Raw genomic sequence first — 25,827 nt, 5'->3', positions numbered from 1 at the left:
CCCACACGGCTGTCTAGTTGCTTCCCACCAGTAACCCCGAAGCACACAAGTTGCGAAGGCTGCTTGGGTGTGAGGAGGAGAGCAGTGCAGGCAGACACCGCCCTGCAGGAGCTGTGGAGGGGGAGCATGGCAAGGTGTGCGTCTACCTTGGGTGGGGGGCAAACGTGAGGGAGAAGCTGAAGGGAGTGGTGGGCGCTTTGCCCCCCTCTTGTGTGTGGCTCGCCGGGTGTCTCTTGCTGTGTGTGGGCCAGGAAGTTTCCACAGGTCCAGTAGACCACGGGGCTGACAGCTCTTGGTCTGTCTTGAGCAGCAGGTAGGAAACAAGGCAAGGTGTGGGGGAGAGGGACTCGGGGTGCAGCTGGCCCATGCGCGCCTGACAGCGTGTACTAAATGTAATGTGGTATTCTTCAGAAATGAACAAATAGGTTAAATGATAATGCTCAACTAAATAATTGAACGAGAAAAATTAAGCTCAGCTTGTGAGGCAGGCACAGCCTCGTAAATCATTTGTTCTTCCTCTGTGCCACGTGTTCACGTATGTGTGCTTGTGGGTTATATTCATGCATGTCTGGGCACGTGCATCTGTTTAGCACTTGGGATTTGAGGCACGCACAATCTGCCTCCGTTTGTGACTCTGGGGCCAGTTGGGCCTGTACAAATACATCTGTCTTAGACTCGGGTGTCTCTGATTACTGCGCAGCCTGAGATGATGACTAGAGGACAAAAGAATTTGCACTTCCGGAGTTTGGCTGTTCAGACTAAAAGCATGTCCTCCCTGCTGTCCTGTTCCTGTGTTCCTTCCTCAAATGGAAGAGGTAACATTTGACCATCCTTTCTGTGTATTGAGACCCTGCGGAGCACTGAGCTCTTTGTCCAAGTCTTGCATGCCACAGAGATGCTTCAAGGCCTTGTGACCTATGGTATCGAGTTAAAGCAGCTGTGGACTCCCTTTACATTCGTAGGCTCACATCTCTGCTTGAGAGGCCTTTGATATTTTGGTTCACCTTTAGTGGCAAAATGGGACTTAGAAGGATTAAAGCTGTGGTGGTGTCCTGTTTGTGGCAGCCTCTGCGTGTCCCAGTCCCTGCAAGGAGGACTATGCCTGTCTCTCCTGCCTTTGGAAGACTTCTCATTTCAGGTAGCAGCACGGAATCCTGCCGCTCTCCTCCAGCCTCAGCATCTGGACAAATTTCTTGTTTTCTCCTCTCTACCCACATCTTTCAGGGCAGATGAAGACCAGCCCAGAGACCAGACCTCCGTTCAGTGACTGGTTCTCAGCCCCTGGAGCTTGCAAGGTCTCTGGAAATGTGCCTCCCTCAACTGAGGGCTTGGTCTGATGCGGGCAGCGGGCGAGTCTTCCTGCACCCTGCCAAGGTGCTGTGTCAAGTAGTCAGGAGAGGGGCTGTGGCCGCAGCCCAGGGGTGCGGATCAGCCTGCGGGGTGTGGGTCAGTCCGTGTGCTTGCTCTCTCCCTAGGCTGCTGCGCTGCCTTGGGTCGCCACAGTCCGACACTGCTCCCAGGCTGGCACTGGTGCAAACCCATGCTTCAGCAGCCTCTGTTGCCTTGAAGCCGTTGTGACAGGGCCCTGCTGTGGGCCTGTGACCCCACAGGGCCAGCCCTGGGCACCAGGCAGGGGGCAGCCCTGCCGCCTGCCCCTGGCGGTGCAGCGAAGGGAAGGGAAGGGGTGGACAGATGGGTGGAAGGGCCCCCTCCCCAGAGATCATACCGAAATGTCTCTTTTCTGCAAAGCAGAGGGAATGCCCCAAGAGCTGGTTTCCAAGGCAACCACAAATGTCAGGCTCCATGTGGTGAATAACCGTCGCTATGACAACAGCTCTTTTACCCAAGGTGCAGGAATTGGAGCGATGGCCCTTTTGGGGGAGGGGATGGGCGAGCTGTCCCCAGGCACCAAGCCCCCCATCTCCCCCACCCCAATGCTTTCCGCCTCCTTGCCCCAGGTTGGCAGCCCTGGGTGCCCCTGTGCTCTTGTGGGGGTGGTGTGTTCTTGATTCAGCAGCACCCCTTGCTTCCTCCCTCCCTCTCTCCCTCCTTTCCTCCCCCCAGATGGATTTGCTTCACACAGGAGATGTGATCTGAGTCTGCCCCTCCATCTCCCTCCCCATCTGTTTAGCTTAATCCTGGTTTTGCTTTCTGGGTAGAGACAAAGCTATTTCTCAGAGCTGCGGGAGCGGTGGGGAGGGAGGTGGCCAGCCGCTCCTCTTGGCTCTGCACCGAGCCCTCACGGAGCACACATCTGGGCTGCCGGCCCTCTCCCACCCAGCCTGCTGCCAAAACACCCCAGCCAAGTCTAGTGCAGGCTTATAACCAAAGAATGTGTGCAGCTGTTAGAGCCACTGCGTCTCAGCGACAGAGTCTGGGGGTTTCTGCAGCAAGGTCTCACCACCTCCTGAAACCTGCGTCACATCCCGTTCAGCTCACAGGCTGAAAGAGGCAGAGCCCAGAGGCCGGTGACCGCCAGAGCTGCACAGGCTGGGGCCACCTGGCAGCACAGCATGATGTCGCGAGCCCTGCAGATCTGTGCAGTTGATCCCGAGCAGGAAGGGTGCCTTCAGCCTCTCCTTCATCCCTGGCTGACACAGCACATACTGGGAGATGGGGCTGAAGTCAGCGCTGCTCTCTGCCAGGGTGCAGCGTGATGGCAGCTTGGCCTTTCTTTTGTGTGCTGCCAGGCAGCCCCTGCAGCCCCACATCGCTCCATGGGGCAGGGGCAGGGTAACTCGGGGTTGATCCCAGCTTGGGCTCCTCATCCTGCCTGAGATCCACCAGTCAGCGGAAGCCAGCTCACAGCCCCAGGCTCTCCCATGCCCAGCGGTCAGGCTTTGGCAGCCGTGTACAGCAGCCCATTACCTGCTGGCTGGCATCTGTCCTGTAAGCTGCTGAGTTACCTGACAGGCTGCCTCCGGCTGCTGTGGATATAGTCTCTACCTCAGTTTTCTGGCCTGTCTGGCTCAGCCACCACCCGGAGCCTCACAGTAGTGCGCTTTTTGCATGCCGGCTTCTAATCACATTTCAGTTTGTTACTTATGGCTTGATTTCATTTTCTGTTTTGTTGTTGCTGTTTTTCCAGAGGGTGTTTCCTAAGAGAGAGGGCAGAGTATTGCTGGACCTGCAACTTCTGTGCAGGTCTAGCCTGCAATATTCCTGATTATTTTGGTATTCTGAATGTCGCTGGTTCAAGTCACTGTCAGCCTTTGAGAATGATGCTGATAGAGACATGGCATGAGATGGGCTGTGAATGTGGAAATCTGCCTTGTACACCATTCCTTGGAGGACTTTCTGGCTCAGATAGATCCTGCTAGCCTGGGGAAGAGGCTACAGTTTGTCTCTTCCCTTTCTGGGAAGAGACAGTACCATACCATCTAGCAGACGAGTTTTGCCCTGCTTTGCAATTCAGCCAGTTAAAGCTGTGAGTTACTTAATCCAGCTGCTCCTGGGCAGAAGCGTCCGTCTGTTTTACGTGGAGAGGGCTCATATCAGGTGGGCTTGCTGTGGCTCATTGCTTATGGTTGGATTATTGCTGATGACACTAATGGGTGCAAGAGAGGTAAGCGGCTGTTCTCCACAACCAGGTGTAAGGATTTTTTGTCACTTTCAACCATAACATTCCCTCTGTGGTCAGGAGACACAGCTGGAGAGCAGCACTGCCTTTCTTTAGAGCCAGCCTGGGGCATGGAGCATGCTCTGACTGCAGGAGGGCTGGGGAGGGGGAAATATAGCATGCCAACTTGCTGTTCAGAGGCATTCTTTGTTCCTTCCTGCTAAGAAAGTGAGTGGCTCCATTAGGTGAGGTGACCATGCCTGCACTGAGTCAGAGCAGGCATCACAAGAGCTTCCAGGCACGGTCTGACCTTAGGCCACCCTGACCACCGTGCAGGCTCCAGTCTCATGACGATGACCTGCTTCATTGGAGTCCTTTCTTTGCCATTAGCTGTGTCTGGAGGAAGCGGAGGTTTGTGCATGGTGGACATCTCCAGGAGAGCTGTTCCCTGCAGGCCATCAGCTGAGCAGGGAGAAGTGCCTGGTTTCCTTGTGAGATATCTGAAATCTACCTGGTCCATTCTCCAAGGGTTCTGGTTGTCATCACAATGCCGTTGTTCCCGTCGGATACTCTCCTATCCCACACAGCAGGCAGAAAGGGGAACCCTGGTACCAGTGTCATCAGCACCATGTGCCGGGCAGATGGGCCAAACTCTAACCCTCTGCATTTCTTTTTCATTGCAGATGGCACGCCCGATTCAGGTGAAACCCGCAGACAGCGAGAGCCGTGGAGGTAGTTGTCATCTCTCCTTGTTTCTCCTTTGGTGGCTTTGTGGTTGTGAGGGGATCAAGCAGAGAGACAGAGTCCTGACCTGGCCTTCCCCTTCAGCATTCTGTGTGAATGGATGTTTGTATGTGGCAGGGATTTGGGGTTGGGTGGGAGGGAGAGGCGAGGAATAGGCTTTGATGGGGACTTTTCAGTTTGGCTCAGCAGGCAGCTGAGAGCACCCCAAGCTGTAAGGGCTGTAGCGTGCCTGACCGCTCCGTTCTCTTCCCAGTCCTTGGGGGGTACTGTTGGCCTGGCACTGTCTGCCCCAGGGGGTTGCTGAAGCAGGCATGCACATTTGTGTGTGGCATGGGGTCCTCGAAGGTGTAAGCAATTGGGAAGAGATTTCCTATTATTTCCTTTCTTCCTTTTATTGGGTTTCAGCCCAAAAAGAACCAGATCAGTGCAGCAGCACTGGCTGTTTAACTTGTTCAGCTCTGGTGCTCCATGGCTGATTCTCCTGTCTGCAGCTCACCCCTCTGCCTCCCCCATCACTGTTGGACTTTCTCAGCCTCTCCACTGTCAGTACTGCAGCAGCCCCCATCACGCTGCCATGGTCCAAATGCTGTTGCAAAAAATAGCATGTGGAAATGTCTCTGAAGGAAAAGGATCCTGAGTTTAAGCCTGAGATGGAGGTGCTGGCAGCCTGCAGGGGGCCAGCTTGTTTAGAGCAGCATATACTGAATAGTGCAGAGCTGGAAGACTGAGAACTGGAGAATCTTTCTTAAATTAATGGGGAGCTTACAGCAGCTCAGATGTCTCCTTCAGGTGGAGAAGGTTTGCAACTCCAGCTCTTTCCAAATACATGAACTTATTTTGCTGCTTTTCCTTGTCTTACTGGTACATTTCTTTTCCCCTTCTTTCATTCCTGCATCTGCCTCCCCATTCCTTGTGCTGTTGGCGCTGCCTCCGAAAGCAGTTTCTTGGTGGGGAGAATGTTTCTGAGACTATTTGTTCCTGTAGGGCAGCATATCCTGCATGCTGTGTTTAGATTTGGAATACCTTTGTTTTGGATTTTCAGGTGTCATTTCCAAGCAGCTTGTAGTGACTTTGGTTTATTGCACCAGCAGAAACATGAGATATATTTTGTAATATTTTATACGAATGTGTGTATTTACGTCTGTGTGATCCTCCTTTAAAAAAAATGTTTACCCGTTTAAGTCAGATCATTTTTTCCAAATAGTATCTGTGGGTTTTCATACTTACTTGAGAGATTAGACATCTGACTTCTACTGAAATCTGGCCATTTTTATTCCTTTTGTCTATGCTGAAAATCCCGGCCATTGCACCTATGGACATGTTTCTTTTGAAAAGAGCCATGGCTTCACTTTTATACACAGCTCTGCTTAGTGTCACAAAACGTGTTGGAACTTAACATCTCTGATGCCTTTCTCCTTTGTGAAATAGAGCTGAAACAGGTCAATAGGTTCAAAAGTTGTTAGTAAGGGTTGCAGACACACACACAGAGCACTGCTGCACATTTCTCTGAGCATTTTCAGACAGGAAATGTTTCCATGACAGCGACGTGGGCAAGACCCCTTAGATAAAATCTGCTTCCTCTGAGAGGAACTGCTTAGTGCTGTGTCTGGGCTTCCTTGCTTACACGGCTTTCGGATGCCGAAGAGCCACATGCCTGCTCAGGCGTGCTGTGGTGCCCCGGAGAGCCAGCATGCAGTCAGCTCTTCCCCCCCGGCTGCCCACGGAGCCCTGCTGCAGCACAGCAGCGCAGCACAGCGGGCAGAGGAACTGACTGTGATTGTTGACACTTTCCAGTCCAGCCTAACATAATCAGTGCCCTGTCCTGTAGTCTGGCACCTTCCTGCAGATTCCCCAACCCATCATCCTGTCCCTGCTCTGGCCTTCCCTCCCAAGGGCAGCCCCTGCATGGATCTGCTGCAGGGTTGGGATGGGGGTGCTGGGGCTTGGTGCATGTGTGAAGTCCAGCGACCTCCTCTGGACAGGGCTGTGCACCTGTCTGTGTCTGTAGAAGTGCTAAGTATATAACAGCAACGGATCCAGTAATAATGATTAGCAAGTGTTCCATTCTGTTCCTTGCAGCTTGTATCCCATTATTGTACAAGTAGCTCAATCAGCATCCTTTGATCGGTTCTCTAGTGAAAGGCCGCTGTGCAGCATGAGTAAGATGATCTTAGTCTGCCAATTATTTTTTGCTTTCCCTACAGCAAGATGAGCTTTATTTCTAAGGGGGAAAAAACAAAACAAAACAAAACTTTAGTGACTTTTTAATTAATTTTTATTATTATATTATTAGCAACATTCACCCCAAAGTATTTCAGATGCTGCCTAATCTAGCAGAGCTGGGCAAAAAGTATACATTAACTTTAAAAAATGTGTTTCTATTTCACCATGCCAAAAAGAAAGATTTCTTTTCCCCTTCCCACAGAATTGGTGCAAAAGCGGCAATTTTTTTGTCTTTCAAGGAAAAGGCAACAAAGAAGAAATTACCATTTTTTCAGCACCACTTGCTTCTCATTCAAAAAGGCTTTCTTCCTGTTTTCATCCTGCTGAGGTGTTTCATGGTAGGAGAAAAAAATGGTCTTTTTTGACCAAACTCTCCCTTTGCTCCCCCTCTCCCTAGGGATCGCTGTTTTCCCAAGTGGGAATCTCAGAAACAGCCGTTCTTACTGAAGTGTTGGAAAGTCTGTCTGTCTTACTGTCATTTGAGAGGCAGCAGTCTCCATTTTCCCAAGTCTTCATTTCCGTCCCCATTCCCAGTAACTTCCACACCACGTCTGCCCCCAGTGCTGGGACGCAGCTAATGATGGGGATTTGCCAGGGAACCCTGGACCTGTCTCTGGGAGACTTTTGTGCTGAGGCCTGTGCGTCCTACAGCCTAGAGAAAGGCAGATGGGCAGCTCCTGTGCTGCATCCATTGCCACTGCCTGCCTGTTGACAGGGCTGGTAATTAGCTGGGCTAATGCTACGTGTGGAAATGAGACAGCTGGGCCCTGGAATGCCCTGCTGTGCTCTGAACACACGTCTTACCTCTGCAGAGCTGCTACCTTTAGCATAGCTTTTCCCCATCAAGCCCCATTATACTTTGGCTTCTGAAATGCTTGGACTTTGCATTCCTGCTCAGCTTTCTCTTCACATGTCGTCAAGAAACTTGGCTGAGCCTAACCAATTCAGCCTTGAGCTTCACCATATAATGCCCATGAAGTCAGAAGATAAGAGGAGCTAATTCCTTATCCCTTCTTTCTGCTCCTTTGCTTCATAATATTTATATTGCGGATACTCCTTTTCCTCTGGAAATGCCAGTACAGGAGCGCATGTTTATAAGCAGAGGATTTTGTTAGGGAAGCAGCAGGGACTAGGAAGACGCATGACTCTTCAGCAGGTCATAGTATGCAATCGTACTGGTGAAGCTCTGCCGCTGGAGCCACCCATGACTCAGCTAGGTTGTGGCCTATTAAAGCTGGTATTCTATCAAGTGAAATCCTAGTCAGATGCAGCCAAAGTACTGAAATCTGCTTTACCAGAGAAGCAGAGAGTCATTGTGATGCCTCAGATTGTTCTTGCAGGCAGTGCATGATGGATGATGTCCCCAAACTGCTGACCCTCTGGGCACTGAACCTTTTAGGGACAGAAAAACAGCAGTCTTAAGGTTAGAAGGATAAAGGGAAAGATGGTAGCCAAGGCGCTGTTTCTTGCTAGCTTTCTCACAGCTGGAGTTTGCCATTGCCTTAGCAAATTTCATCCCAGAGGGCGCACACATCTTGCACATGACAGAAATCTCGCTTCCTTCACTCACCACAAAAATGCATCTGCTTCTGGAATCACAGCAGTTGTTGTTTGCCAGCCATGCTGTGGTAGGCTGGAGGAGATGAGTAGCAGAGCAAAAAAAAAAACTGCTTGGGTGAACACAGGGAGACAGGACAGGGAGGCACGCTTTTGGTAAATTCGTTGGGCTCTGAAATCTCTAAGCTTATGGAAAGCGCCACAATCTGTAATGACTGCAAGTGTCAGGGCATCAACTCTTCTTTCCAGCAACGGAGCAGAGCCCAGCTTTGGCTCCTGGGTTGCTTCTTAGAGGCTGCATATCCAATAGCACTTGTGTCTGGGAAACCATGCAAACAGATGGGGTGCTTACAGGGAAAAGCAGCCTTTTGGAGTCTGAACACCTGCCTCCCTCCAGCCCGTGTGCCTTGCTTCCTTCCAGTTTCATTGCAGGGCTCAGAAAACAGTGGCTCCTGCAGGATCCATGACAAACTGGAGTTCTCCGTGTGGTGGAAGCAGCATCAAGACAGCACTCTACATTTGTCCAAATCAGATGGCTATTTCCAAAGGTTTCCGTTGTGATTCTCCTCTTGTCAGAGAGGTGGCTGAGCAAGTTTGCAGATTTGGAAAGAGCCATTCCCTGTAACTGTAGCCCCATGCTGGCAGGAGGTAAAAGAAAGACTTGGGCAGGGCAGAACTACTTGAACAAGGGAATGGCTGTATATATCAGTGAAGCTCTGCTCTGCATTACCCGTGAAAGGAACTTCCTTTATCCACTCCAGGGGCTCACACCTCTCAAATTAAGCACCCTGAATTAAGTACGTGATGTTGGAGCACCATCATTTGTCTCCTGGTCTAAGGGATGCTATTCCTTGTGCTGAAGCGGCAGTTGTGGCCAAGCCCTGGAAAGGTTGTTATGGGGATATCTGGATACTCAGTGTTACTACACCCTGCAGAAGGAATTTGCTAGGAAAAAGATGCTGCCTGCATGAATTCAGAGGAGGACCTGTCGTTCTGGTGCAGGCTTTGTCAACTCCTTCCTCCTTTCTCTTCTGCCTCTGATGTGAGCCCTAGAGGGCCAAGAAGAGATGGAGTGAGGGGGCAGAGGAGCTTGTCTGAGCTTCTTGTGAGACCTGGAGCACTCCGCTGCGCTGAGTTGATCGGACAGCTAGCCCAAGCCCATTAGCGCTGCATTAGTACAGAAAGCTCGCTGCATACCCGAGGAGATTTGCTGCGAGACCCATCCCATCCACAACCAACTGCTTGAGTGGGCTGCCTCCCTTTCCCCGGTCCTTGCTGCTGACAGCTGCTGGCCAGATGGCACAAATCCGCTGGGTTTAAACAGGAGCAGTGGCCAGTGCTTGCGTGCCCTCCCTCTTGTGGCTGAAGCACTCAGCCTTAACCCCTCGGCTGTTCCCATGGTATCTTCATCCCGACCTGCTCTGCACTCGCCCGCCTCCTGCTGCTGCCTGCCTGCGCTGAGCACGTTTCCATGGGAACTCAACAGCCAGGGATCAGAGACAATTTTCCTGCTTGCTGGACAGCATGGGAAATTGCCAATCAGAAGATGAAAAACAAGATCTGGAGGGAAATGGAGGACAAATTACAGGAGGAGGGTGTGCTGTTGTTACAAGTCGGGGAGTGAAGTTCTTGCAGTGCTGCCAGAGTCCCTGCTGGGGAGCCAGTGACCACTGCTGTCGCTTGAGGATGACAGCTGATTTGTGATCTACAGCATTGAGAGTGATGACAGCAAACATCAGGCGAAAGAGCTTACAGGGTTTCACCCCAGTTGCAGAGATGAGGCAGCTTGGTCATCGGTAGGGGAATGGCCCTGCTTGGAAGCTGCCCAGAGCAAGAGGGCACTGGAAGGGTGGTTGGGTTCCAACACGTTGATGAGAGTCAGCAGCAGAGGAGCCCATTAGCAGGTCCCCAGTCGCTGCTTCTTAGGGGCACAAGTCTGGATTCTTTCCCCACATGCAATCTTAGGAACTAGGCTGTATGAAATGAAAATAACCGTGAAGAAAAGCCTTCTCTTATATTGTCAGTGATTCCACCCCGCTTCTAGTATTGCCATTCTGAGCATTCAGAAGAGATTCAAAACCAACGGGTGTGGTTTTGTTTTTTTTTTATCACGGTTTTAAGCTGTTCTGCAGAGGCAGAAAAGCTGGTATTTTTTTTCTTCCAAACTCAGAAAAGAAAAGCTGAAATACCCAAATAAAAACAGGACTTCCAAAACATTCTGTCAGCAAGCTCTATCAAACAACAGAAGACCTGCAGCAAAGCTGCAAGGACTGAGACCAGCTTATGCTATTTTAGTGGATCTTTCTCAAAGTACAGGGTAAAGAAAAATGCTTTTGATGTGACAGAAACGGTATGAGGATGAAACCACAAGAATTGTCCTGGAAATTTCAAGGCCCTCTGAAGGAGAAAACAGATAGCAGTTCATGGTTTAATGTTGTCTGGATTACAAGTTGATGAGGTTCCTTTTTGTTCAGTGCCTCCCTTGCAAAGTTGTGGCTTCTTGCATCCATTAGACTGCTGCTCGGTGGAGTCTTAAGCTTTGCGTGACTGTGGTAACTGTCAGGTGTTTGCACCAAATTAGTCATCAGCCAAAACTAGAACCATTTATCTGACCCCTGGGTGGGGGCAGATGCTGTCGTATTGCTAATGCAGCTGTATGGTACCTGGTCTATTAGCTCCTGTGCCTGGGCATTGCCAGAGCACTAAATTTTGGATGGACTCGATCAACTGAACTAGTGCCTCCAAAATGCAGCCACTGCTATGCAGGTGCAGGGAGGAATGTAGAAAGAATAGGAAGAAAAATGGAAGGTGATGAAATTCCCACAGGTTTAATTATTCAGGGAATTAAGAAAATGGGAAGCTGGGTAATTTGGCCGTTTAACAATACACAAGACCATATATTTCAGCCACTTCCAGTGATATAAATCAGGAGTATGTGTTTGGGACTGTGTAAGAGCCTTGGACTCAGCCCTTTATCCACAGTGGATCAAAGTGGCACCTGTGTTGCATGTATATCTAGTGCCCAGAGGAGTACTGTGCCTGCGTGAGCTTGTGCTTGGGTTCAGCAGGATGGTGCAGCCATAAAAGTGGTTTGCTGTGCTGCCTGCATGGTGGAAGAGTGCATCTGTCTGCACGTCCCTTCCGCTTGCTGAGGAGGTTTCTCTATGAGCGTACTTGCTGGGTGTGGGTCCGTGTGCAGGCGTGTTCCTGCCCCGTGCATGAGCCTCCCACTCCTATGTGCTTTGTCTGTGAATGTTGTGCATATGCATGTGCTTTTCTGCAAGGAAGCAATGACACGCGGACACTTCTTGCACGTCTTCCCAAGTGTGTGGTGTGGAAGGGGAGCAGGAAGGCAGCGTGCTCGTGCACCTGGGAAGGAGTCATTCTCTGACCTGGGGCTTTCCCTGCAGTGCGATGTTTGGCCATACGCACACACCACCACCCCTGCAGCCCGCTCTGTTGTTGTAGCTTCAAGACCTGTTGTTTTTCAGGTCACTGCACTCAAACAGATAACAGCTTCCTTGCTATTTTCCCTGACATGTGTCACATTACATTGGTTTTGTTTGAAGCCAGCCCCTCCAATCCTGTCGCTAACAATAAGGAATCCTCTCTCACTGCTCCTCCCAAGCCACATCCTGACATGTTCACTCCTGTGGGTCATGTCTCCCTATGCATGTTTGAAGCAGTGGGGGAATGTTAACTCTTAAGTTGACACGACCATCTCACAAAAGTAGAAATAAGGCTGACAGTGGGGCTGGGATTTTAATGCTGTGCTATTTTAATAGCTGTTCCCAGCAATCTGTGGAGGATGTTGCCCCAACCGCTGGTGTGTTTGTGCCTGAATGAATGGCATCAGGCTGTGTGATGGGCCCCTGTGTGGACTGATGGATGGGGGGAGAAAGCCCTGAATGCCACCTCCACATTTGCCAGTCCCAACAAAATCATAATCATCACTGCTCCCTTCTGATGGAGGAACCCAGAAAGACCCTGCGCACAAGTCTTGGATGTGTTGGCCAGCCTCTCCCCTGGCTCCCCAGTGTGACCTGGGTACAAAATGCCTTTCGGGGGGGGGGGGGGGGGAGGGAAACATGGAGCTGTTTGTTGACTCTCACCTGACTGTCTTGCATTCGGCTGATCCTGGTTTGACACAAACGGGCACTCGTTTATTCCAAGTCTTAGAGGACAGCTGGGGAGACACACTGGTTAGACTGGGGCTGGGAAGAGCAAATTGAAGTGAAGATGCTTAGGTACGTAGCAGCTGTGGAAGTGGTGATCTTGGATAGAGGGAAACAGAAGCCAAGGGTCCTGTATTTATTCACCCTGCCTGGGATGGTCTGCTGTATTTCCTGAGGTACCTTCTTGAACTTCAGATATTGTATAATAAGGGTATAATTGCCCAGGCAGCTTTTCTTATTACCATTTGCACTGGATCATCCAAAGGAAAGGGCTAATGAGCAGGAAATTATTACTCTTTTGCTTTCCTTCAGGGAGGGGCGGACAGGGGAAGCCACAGAAACCTTTGCATGTGTGAGGAGCTCAGGAAGATCCAGCAGACTTAGCCTGAGATGCATTTCAGTCAACACCAAAACATTTCCATCCCAGGCATGTTTTCAACACGAGGCTGCTTTGTGCTTTAGTGTCCCTATCCTCCTGCTTTGGACTGTGTGCCTCATAGAAGGTTGATGTTTCTGTGTTTGCCCCTAGGGGACAGGAAGCTCTTTGTGGGCATGTTAAATAAGCAGCAGTCTGAGGATGACGTGCTCCGGCTCTTTGAACCGTTTGGGGTCATTGATGAATGTACAGTGCTGCGTGGACCTGATGGTAACAGCAAAGGTGTGAACCCCTCGGTGTCGTACCCTTCCTCCCTGCTCTTCAGGTAGTGCTCACCTGCCTCACAAATAGTGCCTCCTTTCCACTGGGGCACTTCTTCCCTCACTACATCTTTATGGGAACCTGTAATCCAGCCAGGCACAGGGAGTAAGGCAGGAAGAGCTGTCTGCTGCAAGAAAAGACTGGGGAAGATGGACAGAGACCTAGATGAAAGGAGGGGAAGCAGAGAGCAATGAGTAGCTGAGTTATCAGGATCGCTAGTGAGCCCGTTGGCTCAGTCTGGGTCTGCAGTTTGAAATGTTTGTACCCACAACAGGGGGTGCATAGAGAGTTTGGGGAAGAGGTAATCGGGGCAGAGGTGGAGATGGTGGCATCATCTATAGGGTGCATCATTGAAATGACAATTTGAAACCCTTCCTGTTTTTTTCAGGATAGAGTACTTGGGACGAGTCATCCTTTTTGTTCCCCACTTTCTCAGGGTGGCTTTCCTTTGCCCTGCCTGAGACTCGGATACTGTCTCTTGTTTGGCTATGCAGAGGGCACTGTCACAGCAGTCCCATCACTGCGTCTCCTGTGCTCTTTCTGTCCCTTTCCAGGCTGTGCTTTTGTAAAGTTCTCATCTCATACAGAGGCTCAGGCAGCAATCCACGCACTCCATGGCAGCCAGACAATGCCCGTGAGTATGAGGCCAGGGTACCTACCCTCTTACTAATTCTCTTTCCCATCGCCCTGTTGCAGGGAACTCCCTTTGTCCACAACTATGACAGGTTCAACTGCAGTTGGCAGCTCATACGGTTGTGGGAGCTGGGTGCATGTGTGCACATCTGTGCTCTTGTCTTTGGGAACCATCCTGTCTCCTGGGCTGGTGTGTGTGTCTGTGTTTGCCCAGACTGGTGGCGACAATACTTTCATCTGTAAAGGCTAAATAAAAGAGAGCCAAGGACCAAGCCATGAATCTGTCTTGGAAACAGCTACCCAGAGTAGTTCAGATCAGAGCAAGGTGCAAGCTAGCGCTTCAGCAGTGCGAAGTCAGGACTCCAGTGCTGAGCACGCTCCCTGGCCTTCTCCCATGGAGGTGTCGGAGGAGGCCTCCGGGGCAGGCTGGGGGTAGGTGGGAATGCCTTGTGCATAGTGTGGGATTGTGTAACCACAGCTGTGCCCTCTCATGCAAGCGGAGCTGCAGTTGTCTCTCACAATTCAGGTTGGATATCAGAAAAAGGTTCTTCACTGAGAGGGCGGTTGGGCACTGGAACAGGCTCCCCAGGGCAGTGGTCACAGCACCAAGCCTGCCGGGGGTCAAGAAGCGTTTTGGACAACACTTTCAGACACGTGGTTTGATTTTTGGGTGGTCCCCTGCAGACCCAGGAGTTGGACTCAATTATCCTTGTGGGTGTCTTCCAACTCAGGATATTCTATGATCCTATGAATCTCTAACCTGGATTGGAGCAACGTGTGGACAGAACAGTGCATTGCTGCAGCAGGGCTATTTTCAGCTGCTGGGAACTGCTCTACCTATCCAACCAAGCTCACAGTAGTGAAGGCAGCCAGGGATGTCTGCACCCACTTGTGCAGCTGTGCAAAGCTGTGTGTGAGGGGAAGGGTGGGACAGGGAAGGTTGCATGGATGGATGGATGGGGAAGGGTATGGCCCAGGTTCCAGGCAGCTCCTGAGCACTTTCACTCCAATATTTGCTCTTCTGCTCCTCTTCCCGCTCCTCTCTGCTGCCTGCTATGCCCCATCCCACTTTGACTGCTGACTCTGGCTGTCCCCCGGCCTCCTCCCCCCCTGCCTCCTCTCTCTGTCTCTCTCTGTGCCTAGGGCGCCTCCTCCAGTCTAGTGGTGAAGTTTGCTGACACAGATAAGGAGAGGACCCTCCGTCGTATGCAGCAAATGGTGGGGCAGCTGGGGATATTCACTCCATCTCTCACCTTGCCGTTCAGCCCATACAGCGCCTATGCGCAGGCTGTGAGTATCATGCGTGTGGGGGGGGGGGAAGGCTGCCCTCTTGGCTGTGGGGCAACACCATACCTGGGCTGGGAGACCACAGACAGATCTCTAGAACAAATGTGTGAAAGCTTCCCGGCACCGAGAGTTGTTCCTGGCTTCAGTTTCTCAGTCAGCAGCACAGCCTGGAAGGGGTGACAGGAGAGATGTGGAACCTTCTTAAAATGAGGCTGTATTTCTCTGATGTGGTGTAGACTGGCGGAGGTGTCTGGGAACAGGTCGAGCCCGATCCAGTGTCCTTCTGTCTTGTTTTGTGGACAGCTCAGAGGCTTGATTACTGGGTGGTCTCTGCCAGACAGGGCAGCCTGCCAACTTGTGAACTCTTCAGGGTCCATGGCACAAATGTGTCTCACTTTCACTTTTGAAGAACCGTGAGAGCCCTGGGCGCAACCTCAAGTGTTTCCTTCTCTGCTGAAATTCTCAGGAGGGCCCTAATCTTCCCCTAGTGCTGTGCTTGGCTCCCAGGATTTTCTCTCTCAGCTAGCGTGACTGTGGTGTTTGCACGATGCTGGAGAGGGAGCGGTGGTGAGCAGAGGGTCAGAGGTGTTGCAGCTGTCTGACTTCCCTGACAAGACTGGCTTTTCGTTGAATCTCAGTGAGGGAACCTCACTGCCTTGTGGTGAGGGTAGGGATTTCCACTGATGTTTGAGGTAGGTCCCAAAGTCAACAAGTCCGTGATCAGCTGTGGTGGAGCATCTTTCAGGTCTTGGTGACCGTCAATTTAAAGTCTCTCTGCTACCAAGTATAAAGCCCATGGAAAGGGGCTCAGAAATTGCTCAAGGTATGAGAGATGCTTGTGTCAAAGAAAGAAAGTTGGTGCTGCTACTGAAAGTAGTTTTCCTGGGTGACAAATAAATCTCTTCTTCCTACATATACGTGGACGCATCTTTCACCTGTGGCTTCAGTGGCTACTTGGTTTGTTTCCCTGTCTAGCAGAGACTGTCTGATTCTTCTTGTGAAATGGGGCTGAGTGTGGTTATACCATGCCGAGCACCAAGGCTGCCAGCAGAGAAATTGGTTGGAGGGGAGAGCCCTCTCTGAACGGACACTGCTGTCTCTTGCCAGGGCCAGTCTTTTCGATCTGGCTCTGACGTCCACAGACCATCTACACCGGATGTCCAAGGTTGTAGGTCTGCTCAGCTGTGGGCCAGCTCTGGCATGAACATTCTGACGTATCTTCTGGCGTCATGGAGGTGGTGCTGACTTGTGCATGGTGTGGTGCTGAAGGAGGCAGGAATGGGCCACACTCCGAGATTAATGGCAGAAAGTACTTTATTATCTTATGGCCCACACTGTGTAAGGCAGGAAAGCAGCAAGGTCTTCTGGACTCGGTTTTTAAATGTCCTCCAGTCTTCAGAAAAGCCTGCTGATGACAACAGAGTCAGTCCTCAGCTGTGCTGCTTGCTTCTCTGCATCTTCTTTCTCCTCAGCTGCATCTGTGAATTTGTTGCCTTGTCTCTGATTCTTTACCGACCTTCCTGTTCTGTGACTGTTTTGCCTTCATCCTTGATTCAGGACTCAGCCTGTCTCCCACTCTTTCAATACCTTTCTTCCTTTACATTTTACTTTCCAGTGGTTTGGGTTCTCTCCCCTTCTTTCTAAGGCACTGACCTCACACCTGATTGTTTCTTTGCAAGCGTCATCCCAGGCTATGTTAGGTCTAAAGTTATTCTGATTTTCAAATATGATTAATTAAAAAATAGGCAAACAGTGCGTGTTAGCTGATAGAATTTGAAAGAAAAATTTGCATCTTTATCTGGGAAATAGGACTGGCTAAGCAGCTGAAAACAGTTTGTTTAAATGCTAGAACCAGATTTTGATCCCAGGTGTCTCTTCTGCAAGTGAAAAGCGAGTATTTCCTTCACTTCAGTTTGCTCAACAAGTTGGATTCAGTGATTAGTTCAAACGAAATCGAACTGGTTGGGAAACTGAAAAAAAATGTCAATACAGAAGAGGCCTGCAGAAGCAGTGAGTGCAATTTACAAACTGTATGTAGGGGTTGAATATTTCTTGTAGTTCATAAATCAGTTAGTTCTAAACACAAAACATTGTTTGTTTAAACACAAGCACTTTTTCCCCGTTATTATGGTTCATTAAAGTAATTTGATTTATATAATGAAAACTATTTCAGCATGCTAGTTTGGTGCATTTGCATTTGAATGCAGGTCTTGTTCCAGCTAGAACCTGGCAAAGACCAGGCATTAATGAGAAAAAAGAAAATCAATATTCATCTAGTAGGTAAGAAATGCATTGGTTTCTGCGTGCTTAAATGGAGAAAGTGTGAAGATAGGACTAGGAATATGTGCAGGCTGCTTGTCAAAGGGATGGCCTTCTTTAGCAGGACTTCAGTGCTCTCAGGAAGATCGCGTTTTGCTGTGGCTCCAGGTGAGTGGTTCCCAGTAACGTGAGTCAGTCCTGCTCCAGGGGAATCACTCCAAAGACAACGTGGATGCTAACAGATGAAATGATTTCAGGGCACCTGCTTTCTGGGGGCAAGCGGTAGCGAACCCCTTTGCTGTCAGTGCAGAGACTCTGCTGCATGGTGTGCTTGGGTGGCTGCCTCAACCCCCCAGGCAGGAGGAGGCGCCACAGGGCTCTCCCCTGAACCTGCGCCGCCCTGCGCAGCCAGTTCCACCCCAGCCGCTTTGCTTGTGCCAACATAGAGAGACAGCAATGCCATGAAACTAGGCAATTACTCTTTTTTTTTTTTTTCTGCACCAGTAATAACTGTGGTATGGAGGAAATGAAGAGAAGGTTCAGCTAGACGTGAACTTGTTGGAGTTACCAGGTCTTCCAGCTGGGACCTGAACCAAGCTGGCAGACTCAGCCATTTGTAGACATGGCAGGTTACATGAGTGTGGTAGATTAATGTTGCTAAGGAGGCAATGGGATACACTTGTAGTTAACGTAAAGAGGATTTCTGTTTTTCTTGTTTTTGCCGTGTGCCACCCCAGCTCCTTCTGTGGAACAGTAGTTTCCAGAGCATTGCACCTATGCATCTCCAGCTCATCTTGCTTGACAGTGAAGACAGGGCTTATAAAGGGGGCTAGATCATTTTGCATCCAGAAGATAATCTTTGTTGCTGCCATACCCTGCAAGCATTCTGATTTAATCTTATGCCCCATAGCAGTAGTTCATGGCCAAACAGGACAAGAAAGACTTTTCTTGTCTTCCTCCTAACCCCATGCCCAAACTTAGTCCCCTTCTTTTGCAGCACGCACCTCTGTGTGGTCAGGTGTGTTATGGGACCCAGAGGAGCAGCCAGCCTCCAGCCCCAGGTGCAGGCTGCTGAGCTCAGGGAATCGCATGTCCTGCATGACCTGGGCAGACATTGGGTTGTGCATCTACCAGAATGGGTGCTGTGTCTCACAGCCCATTGTAGAAGCTGGGCGAAAGGAGAGGAGTTTGGACTGCGCTTCTCGAGCCACTTGGGTTATTTAACACCTGGCACAGACCCAGGAAAAGGGGCAGCGCTGAGAGAGGGGGCTGAGCGCCGCTTCCCAGTCTCTCCTTACTGCGGAGCTCCCTGAGCAGGGAGGGCCCCGTCGCCTTCCTTCCTGGTGCCTCACAGCTGGCCCTGCGCCTCGCTGCATGACACAGCCCCCAGCTGCTGGCCGAGGAGTGCTGGCCTGGGGCTGCGCCAGGCCGTCGTGGGGCTCCGGGGGCTGTGAGGCGGCTGGTGCTGCCAGGCCCCGCTGGGACGTGGGCAGCTCTGGGGGACACAGCGGGAGCCTGGCGGCTGGCTGGCCCCAAGTGCGCAAGGCCCAGGGCGACCCAAGGCCCAGAGTGGTGCCTGGCCCTGGCTGCGCAGGGCTTTGACGGCCCGTGGCCCTGCTTTGCAGCTGATGCAGCAGCAGACGACCGTCCTCTCCACCTCCCACGGCAGCTACCTGAGTCCTGGCGTCGCCTTTTCCCCGTGCCACATCCAGCAGATTGGTGCCGTCAGTCTCAACGGGCTGCCAGCCACTCCTATTGCACAGACATCAGGTGAGGCCTGGAGTGGGCCAGGACGCAGCAAGACTTTTGCTACCGCTGAGCCCACTGCTCCAGCATTAAGCATGGTGCTTATGCAGGTAAAAAGAGTTACCACAGTCTTCTGGGATCAGCCTCTGCTTTAGTTCCCTTATTTTCTAACAATGAGCCGCTCCGGGTGGTAGTACTTAGTTCTGCACAGATTTCTGCACCCTCCCTGACAGCCTTATGTGTTTAGCTTATATTCCTCTTGTCCTGCTGGTGTTCCTCTCTGGAACAGTTGGTCCCTTCAGTACAGTATAGTAAAGAATGACCAGGTTCCCAGGATCGCACCTGACTGAGTACAGCAGTGCTGTTACTCGTTATCATCATCCCCAATAACAATATCAGCCATAAAGCACATTGGGTTTGAACATCTGTCAAGAACAGGGCTGCAGCATGCTAGCTGCTCTAAAAACCTGGATTAAAAGTGTTGTAACCCAAAGCTCTGAGAGCAGCCAGAACTAGCAACGCTGTACACACTCTTCTCACCAGTGCTGCCTCTAATTTTGGGAAAGCTCCAGTGCTATTATCTGACACCTGCAAGTGCCAACTAGAAGAAGTAAGAGCTTCATACACAGCAGTCTTGACAGGCAGATAGGAAGGAGCACAGGCTTTGCAGGACCTTGTCTCACATGGTATCTCCTTTCTTGCTCTGCAGGGCTACATTCACCTCCTCTCCTGGGAACAACAGGTGTGCCCGGACTGGTGGCACCCATTTCAAATGGATTTACTAGTGTGGTACCATTCCCAAATGGCCACCCAACCTTGGAAACGGTTTACACCAATGGCTTTGTACCATACTCAGGTATGGAGCGCAGGAAGAAAACATCCAGAGACCTTTGAAACTGCAGTTAGCTTCTCTTTTCTGGATTACCACACCAAACACTTTTTCTACCTGAAAGTAACTACCTGGAAGGAAGTTGTGGGGAGCTGGGGGTCAGCTTCTTCTTGCAGATAACTAGTGATGTGATAAGAGGGAATGGCCTCAAGTTGCGCCAGGGGAAATTTTTTCTCAGAAAGAATGGTCAGGCGTTGGAATGGGTTGCCCAGGGAGGTGGTAGAGTCACTGTTCCTGGGGGTGTTTAAGGAAAGGTTGGACGTGGTGCTTAGGAACATGGTTTGGTGGGTAATATTGGTGGTAGGGAGACGACTGGACCAGATGATCTTGGAGGTCTTTTCCAACCTTAATGATTCTGTGATTCTAGCCCCCTTCCAGCGAGACACTGAGACTCACTGGAGCCTGTGTCTGAGAGATTCCCTTTGCTGTGTGTCTGATTATGTTCTTCTTTGCAGCCCAGAGTCCTTCGGTAGCAGAGACTTTGCACCCAGCCTTTACAGGAGTTCAGCAGTATGCAGGTACCAGCTTCCCTTGTCTTCCTCGAGCCCTTGTGTGGCTGACCAGATCCTCAGGTAAACTGTTCTGTCTCCTTGGAATACAGCTGTGTATCCAACCACCTCCATCACTCCCATCGCTCAGAGCATCCCTCAGCCACCTCCCATCCTGCAGCAGCAGCAACGTGAAGGTGAGGATTAGGGTGGGAATGTGTGTGCAGGATGGAGCCGGGGGTTGTGCTCAGCTCCTGCACCCAGAGCTGATGGAAGGGAAGCAGCACAAATCTTTCATCGTTTGTATTGGAGCTGGGTTACAGAACCGGCCTTGTCTCTGCAGTGAGTGGACTGGAAGAGACAAGCTGCTGGTCAATGCTAACTTTCTGAGCCTATCCCTGGCCAGATGCTGCCTCATACAATGCAGGCAAGAATCACTAGACCACCAAGCTTTGGCACCAAAGGTTAGCAAAGGAAGGTCAGCAGCTTCCCTACACGGACTGGGGAGGAGGGCACTTTATTTTTGCTGATGCCAGAACCACATTGGTATCAGTCAATCCAGTCTCTCCAATGTACTGTCCTCTCTCCTTGGCCTTCCTAGCATCAGGGTTTGTTTCTCAGCTTATTTCAGAACTGGCCTGGACAGAACTTGAAGACAAATGAATTCTCTGTCTGCTCCTGCTTCACATAGCAGGTGTTGGCAAGGGAACAGCTCCCCGTGCTTATCACACTCACATGGACCAAGTGAAGGAGTTGGCAGGACCAGGTTAGCCCATAAGTAGGATGTGTGGCAATCCAGGAGATTTCCAGTTTGGGCTGTGACTCATGGGTTGAATGCAACCACTGCATGGCTGTAGGCAGGGAGGCGTTGCAGCTTTCACGTAGAGCTATCTACTGCTTGGGGCAGTGCTGAGCAAGCCTGGGGAGCTGTGAACACGGAGCTGTTACCTCAGCTGATTCCCTTCCAGTAAAATGGCACCCAGATGCTCCCAGGGAGTTGTCATTTCCAGCACTCCAGGTGGGAACTGGGCAAGCTCTGAAAGTGAGTCTGCTGTCCAGAACCTCTAGCTCTCTGTATTGCCTCCCAGATGGTTTTAGAGAGCTCTCAGTACCCTTGATCCAGTAATCCACAAGCAAGGGGAGGTCAAGACAAAAAGAGGCAGTGCTGGGGTTCTCTTTCAGTGCTGTGCTCTGAGTTGAGCCCTCTTCTCTTCCCTTTCCCTTTGGGGGCTGTCTGTGCTTTGTCTCTCCCCATTACCCTCACGCCTGCAGGTCCTGAAGGCTGCAATCTCTTCATCTACCATCTCCCTCAGGAGTTTGGAGACAATGAATTGATGCAGATGTTCCTACCCTTTGGCAATATCATCTCCTCCAAGGTGTTCATGGATCGTGCCACCAACCAGAGCAAATGTTTTGGTGAGTGCTGTTACCCAAAGGCAAAGGGAGCATGACATAACTAGGACATACATGCATCGAGCGTGGAACCAACAGTGCTGCTACTATCTGTGTCTGTGTCCTGTCGTTCAGGTTTTGTAAGCTTTGACAACCCATCCAGTGCACAAACTGCTATCCAGGCCATGAATGGCTTCCAGATTGGCATGAAACGTTTGAAGGTCCAGTTGAAACGACCCAAGGATGCTAATCATCCCTACTGACAGGAGTGAACAATCAGGAGTCACTTCTGCAGCACAGGTAAATCTGGCACCATCACAGTCCAGTTTCTACATGGTGCTGGCCATTGCTGGTGGGGGCAGCAAGGGCTGGCTTCTCCCTAAGGAGTGGGGAGCCAGGAGCTGAACACAGTAACGCAGATGGCAACATAGAGGCCTTTCCTGCCAGGGCCCAGGCCTACAGTACTTGAGCAAGCGAGCAAGACAAGCCTGGAGACAATAGCTGGGTTCAACTAGAGCCTAGATCATCAGGCAAGTTTGTGGCAATAAGGCAAAGCCAAGGCCAAGCTAGGGAGTTAATCTGCAGGCCAGTATCAGTATCAGGACTGGTAAAGGTAAAGAGGGTCAGACATAGTCTGGTGATTGCCAAGCAAATGTGTTAGACAAATCCACCATCAAGATAGGAAGACAATCCAGGGGTTGAGGTCCAGATAGCAAGCTGCATGACTGGGCATAGTCACAGCTATGGCTAAGGTGGAAACTCTCACATCTGTGACACACAGATCAGACAAGGACTGAAGGCACAGGCCTGAGCTGAAGTGAGGCTCCTGGACCCATGGGCACAGAGCATGGACAGAGGCCACAGGTGAGGCTAGGCAAGACTGTTAAGACCTATCAGTACAGTCAGGTCCCTGTTAGCCAGATGGGTTCAGATTACCTGCCTGTAGTCTAAGTAAGGCTTCAGCTTACGTTCTGCCACATCCCATAAACTATTCATCTTCCTAAAAAGATCTTAAAATCCAATAGGTCTGTTCTCACCTGTTGCATGTGCCCTGAAATTTGGCTGGAGACAATGCTTCAAGGGTAAGAAGGGACAATCCCATGACTCGTAAGGATGACAGAAAAACTGTTCAGAAGACAATTACCTCCCGATGCAGTCACACAATGATTTTCTGCTTTGTTCAGGGCAGTCCTAGTACAGCAGTTAACCACAGAGAAACCAAGTGCTCCTGTCTCAGGTGGGGACAATAAACTAGAATTGGGGCAAGAGAGGGCCATATCTGGAAATAGTTCAGTGTACTCATGACAGCTAGCTCCTATTTCTTTTATTTCCTGTGAAATTAAGGCCTATGGAAAGAACCTGGAGCACAGCTAAGCCTGTATTGTTGTCTGCAGTGCCTATCCCCATGGCTACACAGCTGCACTCAATGGTTGCTACAGTGTCAGCTGAGCCTTGAGCGATCTGTTTCCTTCTCTGGTAGCCACATCATCAAGAGATGCTTATGAGCCCCAGGTGATGCTCTGAAGGGCCACAGAAGAGCTGCCTAATGTGAGAGCTGGCTGTCATAGAGCTAGTTCCTGCGAGCCAACAGACTGGGAACAAGGGAGGGCCGATCTTGATCCCATCTAATTGGGGTCATCTTCCTTCGCATTTAAGCAGCAGCAACTCAAAGCCTGAGGTTTGCACAGATGTCCTCCTAATCTCCCAGTTCCCTCCCTCCTCCCTTTCTATTCAGGTGAAGGGAAAGCCGTAGGAAGAATTTATGCTTCGAGTTGATTTACAGACAGGCCTGTCAATTTATCAACTCTTTTGATGCCACCTCTTTCCTTCCTCTGCTCCCCGCTTACTCACCCCATCCTCCTTCTGCCCTCCTTCCTAAAACCATGGAAATTAAAGAGAAGAATCAGTATCGGCTCAGCAGGAAGATTCTTGCCACGACAGACTCACATATTTGCTGCTAATGTGGTGCACAGCAAAAGGGACCAGAAAATGAGCAGCCCCTGGGAACCCTAAGCTCTTCCTCTTGGGATGTGCTTGGAGTGCATGGACCAAGAAAACCCACTGGTGTGTCTCTAGGTTACTGCAGTGGCATATGGAACTTTAGCTCTGTCCCTCCCCCCCCCCATCTCCTGCCCCTTTCCTAGATAAATATAAGTATTATACAGTCTCTTTTTTTGTTTGTTTTGTTTTGTTTGTTTTTGAAGTGACTCACAGGACCAAATTTTTCCATTCAGAGACTGACTCCTTGCAAGAGGGGTTGGAAGCTAAGGGTTTACCTCTGCAGCAGTGTCTTCTCAGGAAGCACTGCAAATAGACCTGAACATTTTGAGAGGATGCCTGGATGGACAGAGAGCAAGAGAGAGAGCACATCTCTCTACTCAACATTAACAAGAAGCAAGGAGAAAGAGAACCACATACCTCCAGGATTAGGGCACAGCCAGCTGCTCAGCTCGTCACTCACCCACCAACCTTAGCACCAGCCTGGTTAAGGATCTCAAGAGCTTCTGTCTTACCCTTCCAAGGGCTTCTGCAGACCAAGCTCCTGGAATTTGGTGCCAAAGCCTATTGTGAGCACTCCTCAATTAGGCTGAAAGCACAGGAAATCAACCCTTTTACCTACAAGAACTGTACTGCCTCCCCACACATTGTACTGGCCCAACTTCATAGCTCTTTGTGGTAACAGGGCATTTTTTTGATCAAGGGAGAAGATGAAAGTGTGAGCAAATGCCATCTCCAAAATAGTGACAGAAACCTCCCAGGGGCCACGCGCTGCCTCCACGTATTGGAAGTGGCCTAAAGCTGGCTAGCAGGCATTTCTGATTCACCAACCACACAGGACATATTCTCCATCTGAATTTAGCAAGAAGACTCACCTCTTGCACCCTCTGCAAAGCTTTCACAAACGAGACACAAGGATAGTATGTTGAAAGGTGGTTGTCATTCTTTTTTTCCCCACCACTCCCTCCAAGGGACAGATTATGCAGAATATATATACACACACATATATATACATACACTTATGCACAGAACATAGTTCAGAGCTTAACAAAGTTCCCTGAGCGTGTGTGTGGGGGGCATACTGACAAGGCAAAACTGTTTAATGACTTCAGTCTTTTCTAGTTTCTATTAAAATAAGGAGGAAAGGAGGAAGAAAAAAAAAACAAACAAAAACAACCCACCCTCCTGAATAATTAGCTTCATTATTCCAGAATTTGATAAGGTATCAAGAACATTCCTGTGTGTATGTATGTGCATGTCTGTGTTCAAATGTGAACAGAGGGTTGGTGGAGAAAGGTTGATGCGATTGATACTGAAGAGAGATCCAGGGACTTGAGAGGGATCCAGGGACTTGAGAGGACCTCGGCCACTTCTCATCCTCCTCCGGTTTCCCTTTGTTCATATATCTGTGGCATAGTTCTTTAAGTACCGTCACATCTCCTGAACCACCCCTCTGTATCTAATGCTGAGAGTTTACAAGAGAGATGGATGAAGCCGTGGGAGTCTGTGTGTTTCTATAGTCCATGTTTACTTATTGTAAATACCATTTTTATACTTAACATCTATTATGTATGTGATTTGTATAATGTACTTTATTTCTGCTACAATTAATTTCATGAAGTTTAAACTTAACCTAATTTTGAACAAAAAAGAAAATGACCAACAAATGCAAAATGGGAAGAAAAAGAAAAGGGGGGGGATTTTGGAAATGCTAGGTCAAGCTCGTTTAAAACAAGCATTTACAATTTCTTCCATCACAGTTACTGATGTGACTGTACACTGTTACAGGTGTGATACAAGCTTCATCAATGTCAAATTCCTTGCTCTGGTCTAAAAAAATCTTAAATTTATTTAATAAAAGTTTTACTTGCTAAGTAACTTGGGTTTTACTTCATGTGTTAGCTGCAGCTGCTCTTATCTAGTACTTATACTTGAAGACAATCACCGAAGGCTTGAGGCAACAGAAACCTGTTTCATTCAGCAAATTATCTGCAATCAGTTTAAAGTGCAGTAGGTTGTTTTTGTTTTTTTCCCCTTTTTTTTTAAGCCCTCACCCCCCCCCCCCCTTTTTTTTTTAAATAAACTGCATCAACACATTGTAATTAAAGAGCAGAAGGATTGAAAGGTCGTCTTACAGCTGCTGGTGCTTTACGCGTCTGTTCAAGCATCAGTCGTTACGG

General features: G+C 49.9%; 1 protein-coding gene across 24 annotated transcripts in view; it reads left to right on the top strand.

The window, feature by feature from the left end:
• CELF5 (CUGBP Elav-like family member 5) overlaps positions 1 to 25,526 on the top strand; it is a 40,153-nt gene extending 14,627 nt beyond the window's left edge. For 3 of the 24 annotated variants that reach the window (XM_080565724.1, XM_080565734.1, XM_080565736.1), the window contains 7 exons: positions 4,243 to 4,294; positions 12,788 to 12,916; positions 13,510 to 13,589; positions 14,732 to 14,878; positions 18,760 to 18,904; positions 19,590 to 19,736; positions 20,225 to 21,667. In XM_080565724.1, coding sequence (XP_080421850.1) covers positions 4,243 to 4,294; positions 12,788 to 12,916; positions 13,510 to 13,589; positions 14,732 to 14,878; positions 18,760 to 18,904; positions 19,590 to 19,736; positions 20,225 to 20,787 — 1,263 coding nt within the window. In that variant the 3' untranslated portion in view covers positions 20,788 to 21,667. The other 21 variants (XR_013941613.1, XR_013941615.1, XR_013941612.1 and 18 more) reach the window with 21 other exon arrangements.
• Positions 25,527 to 25,827: the final 301 nt, after the last annotated feature.

This window comes from Anser brachyrhynchus (genome assembly GCF_964034855.1).
Source record: "Anser brachyrhynchus genome assembly, chromosome: 23".
In the NCBI taxonomy this organism is placed as follows: Eukaryota; Metazoa; Chordata; class Aves; order Anseriformes; family Anatidae; genus Anser; species Anser brachyrhynchus.
Note: the sequence above shows the minus strand (reverse complement) of the source record. Positions and strands in the feature narration are given on the sequence as shown.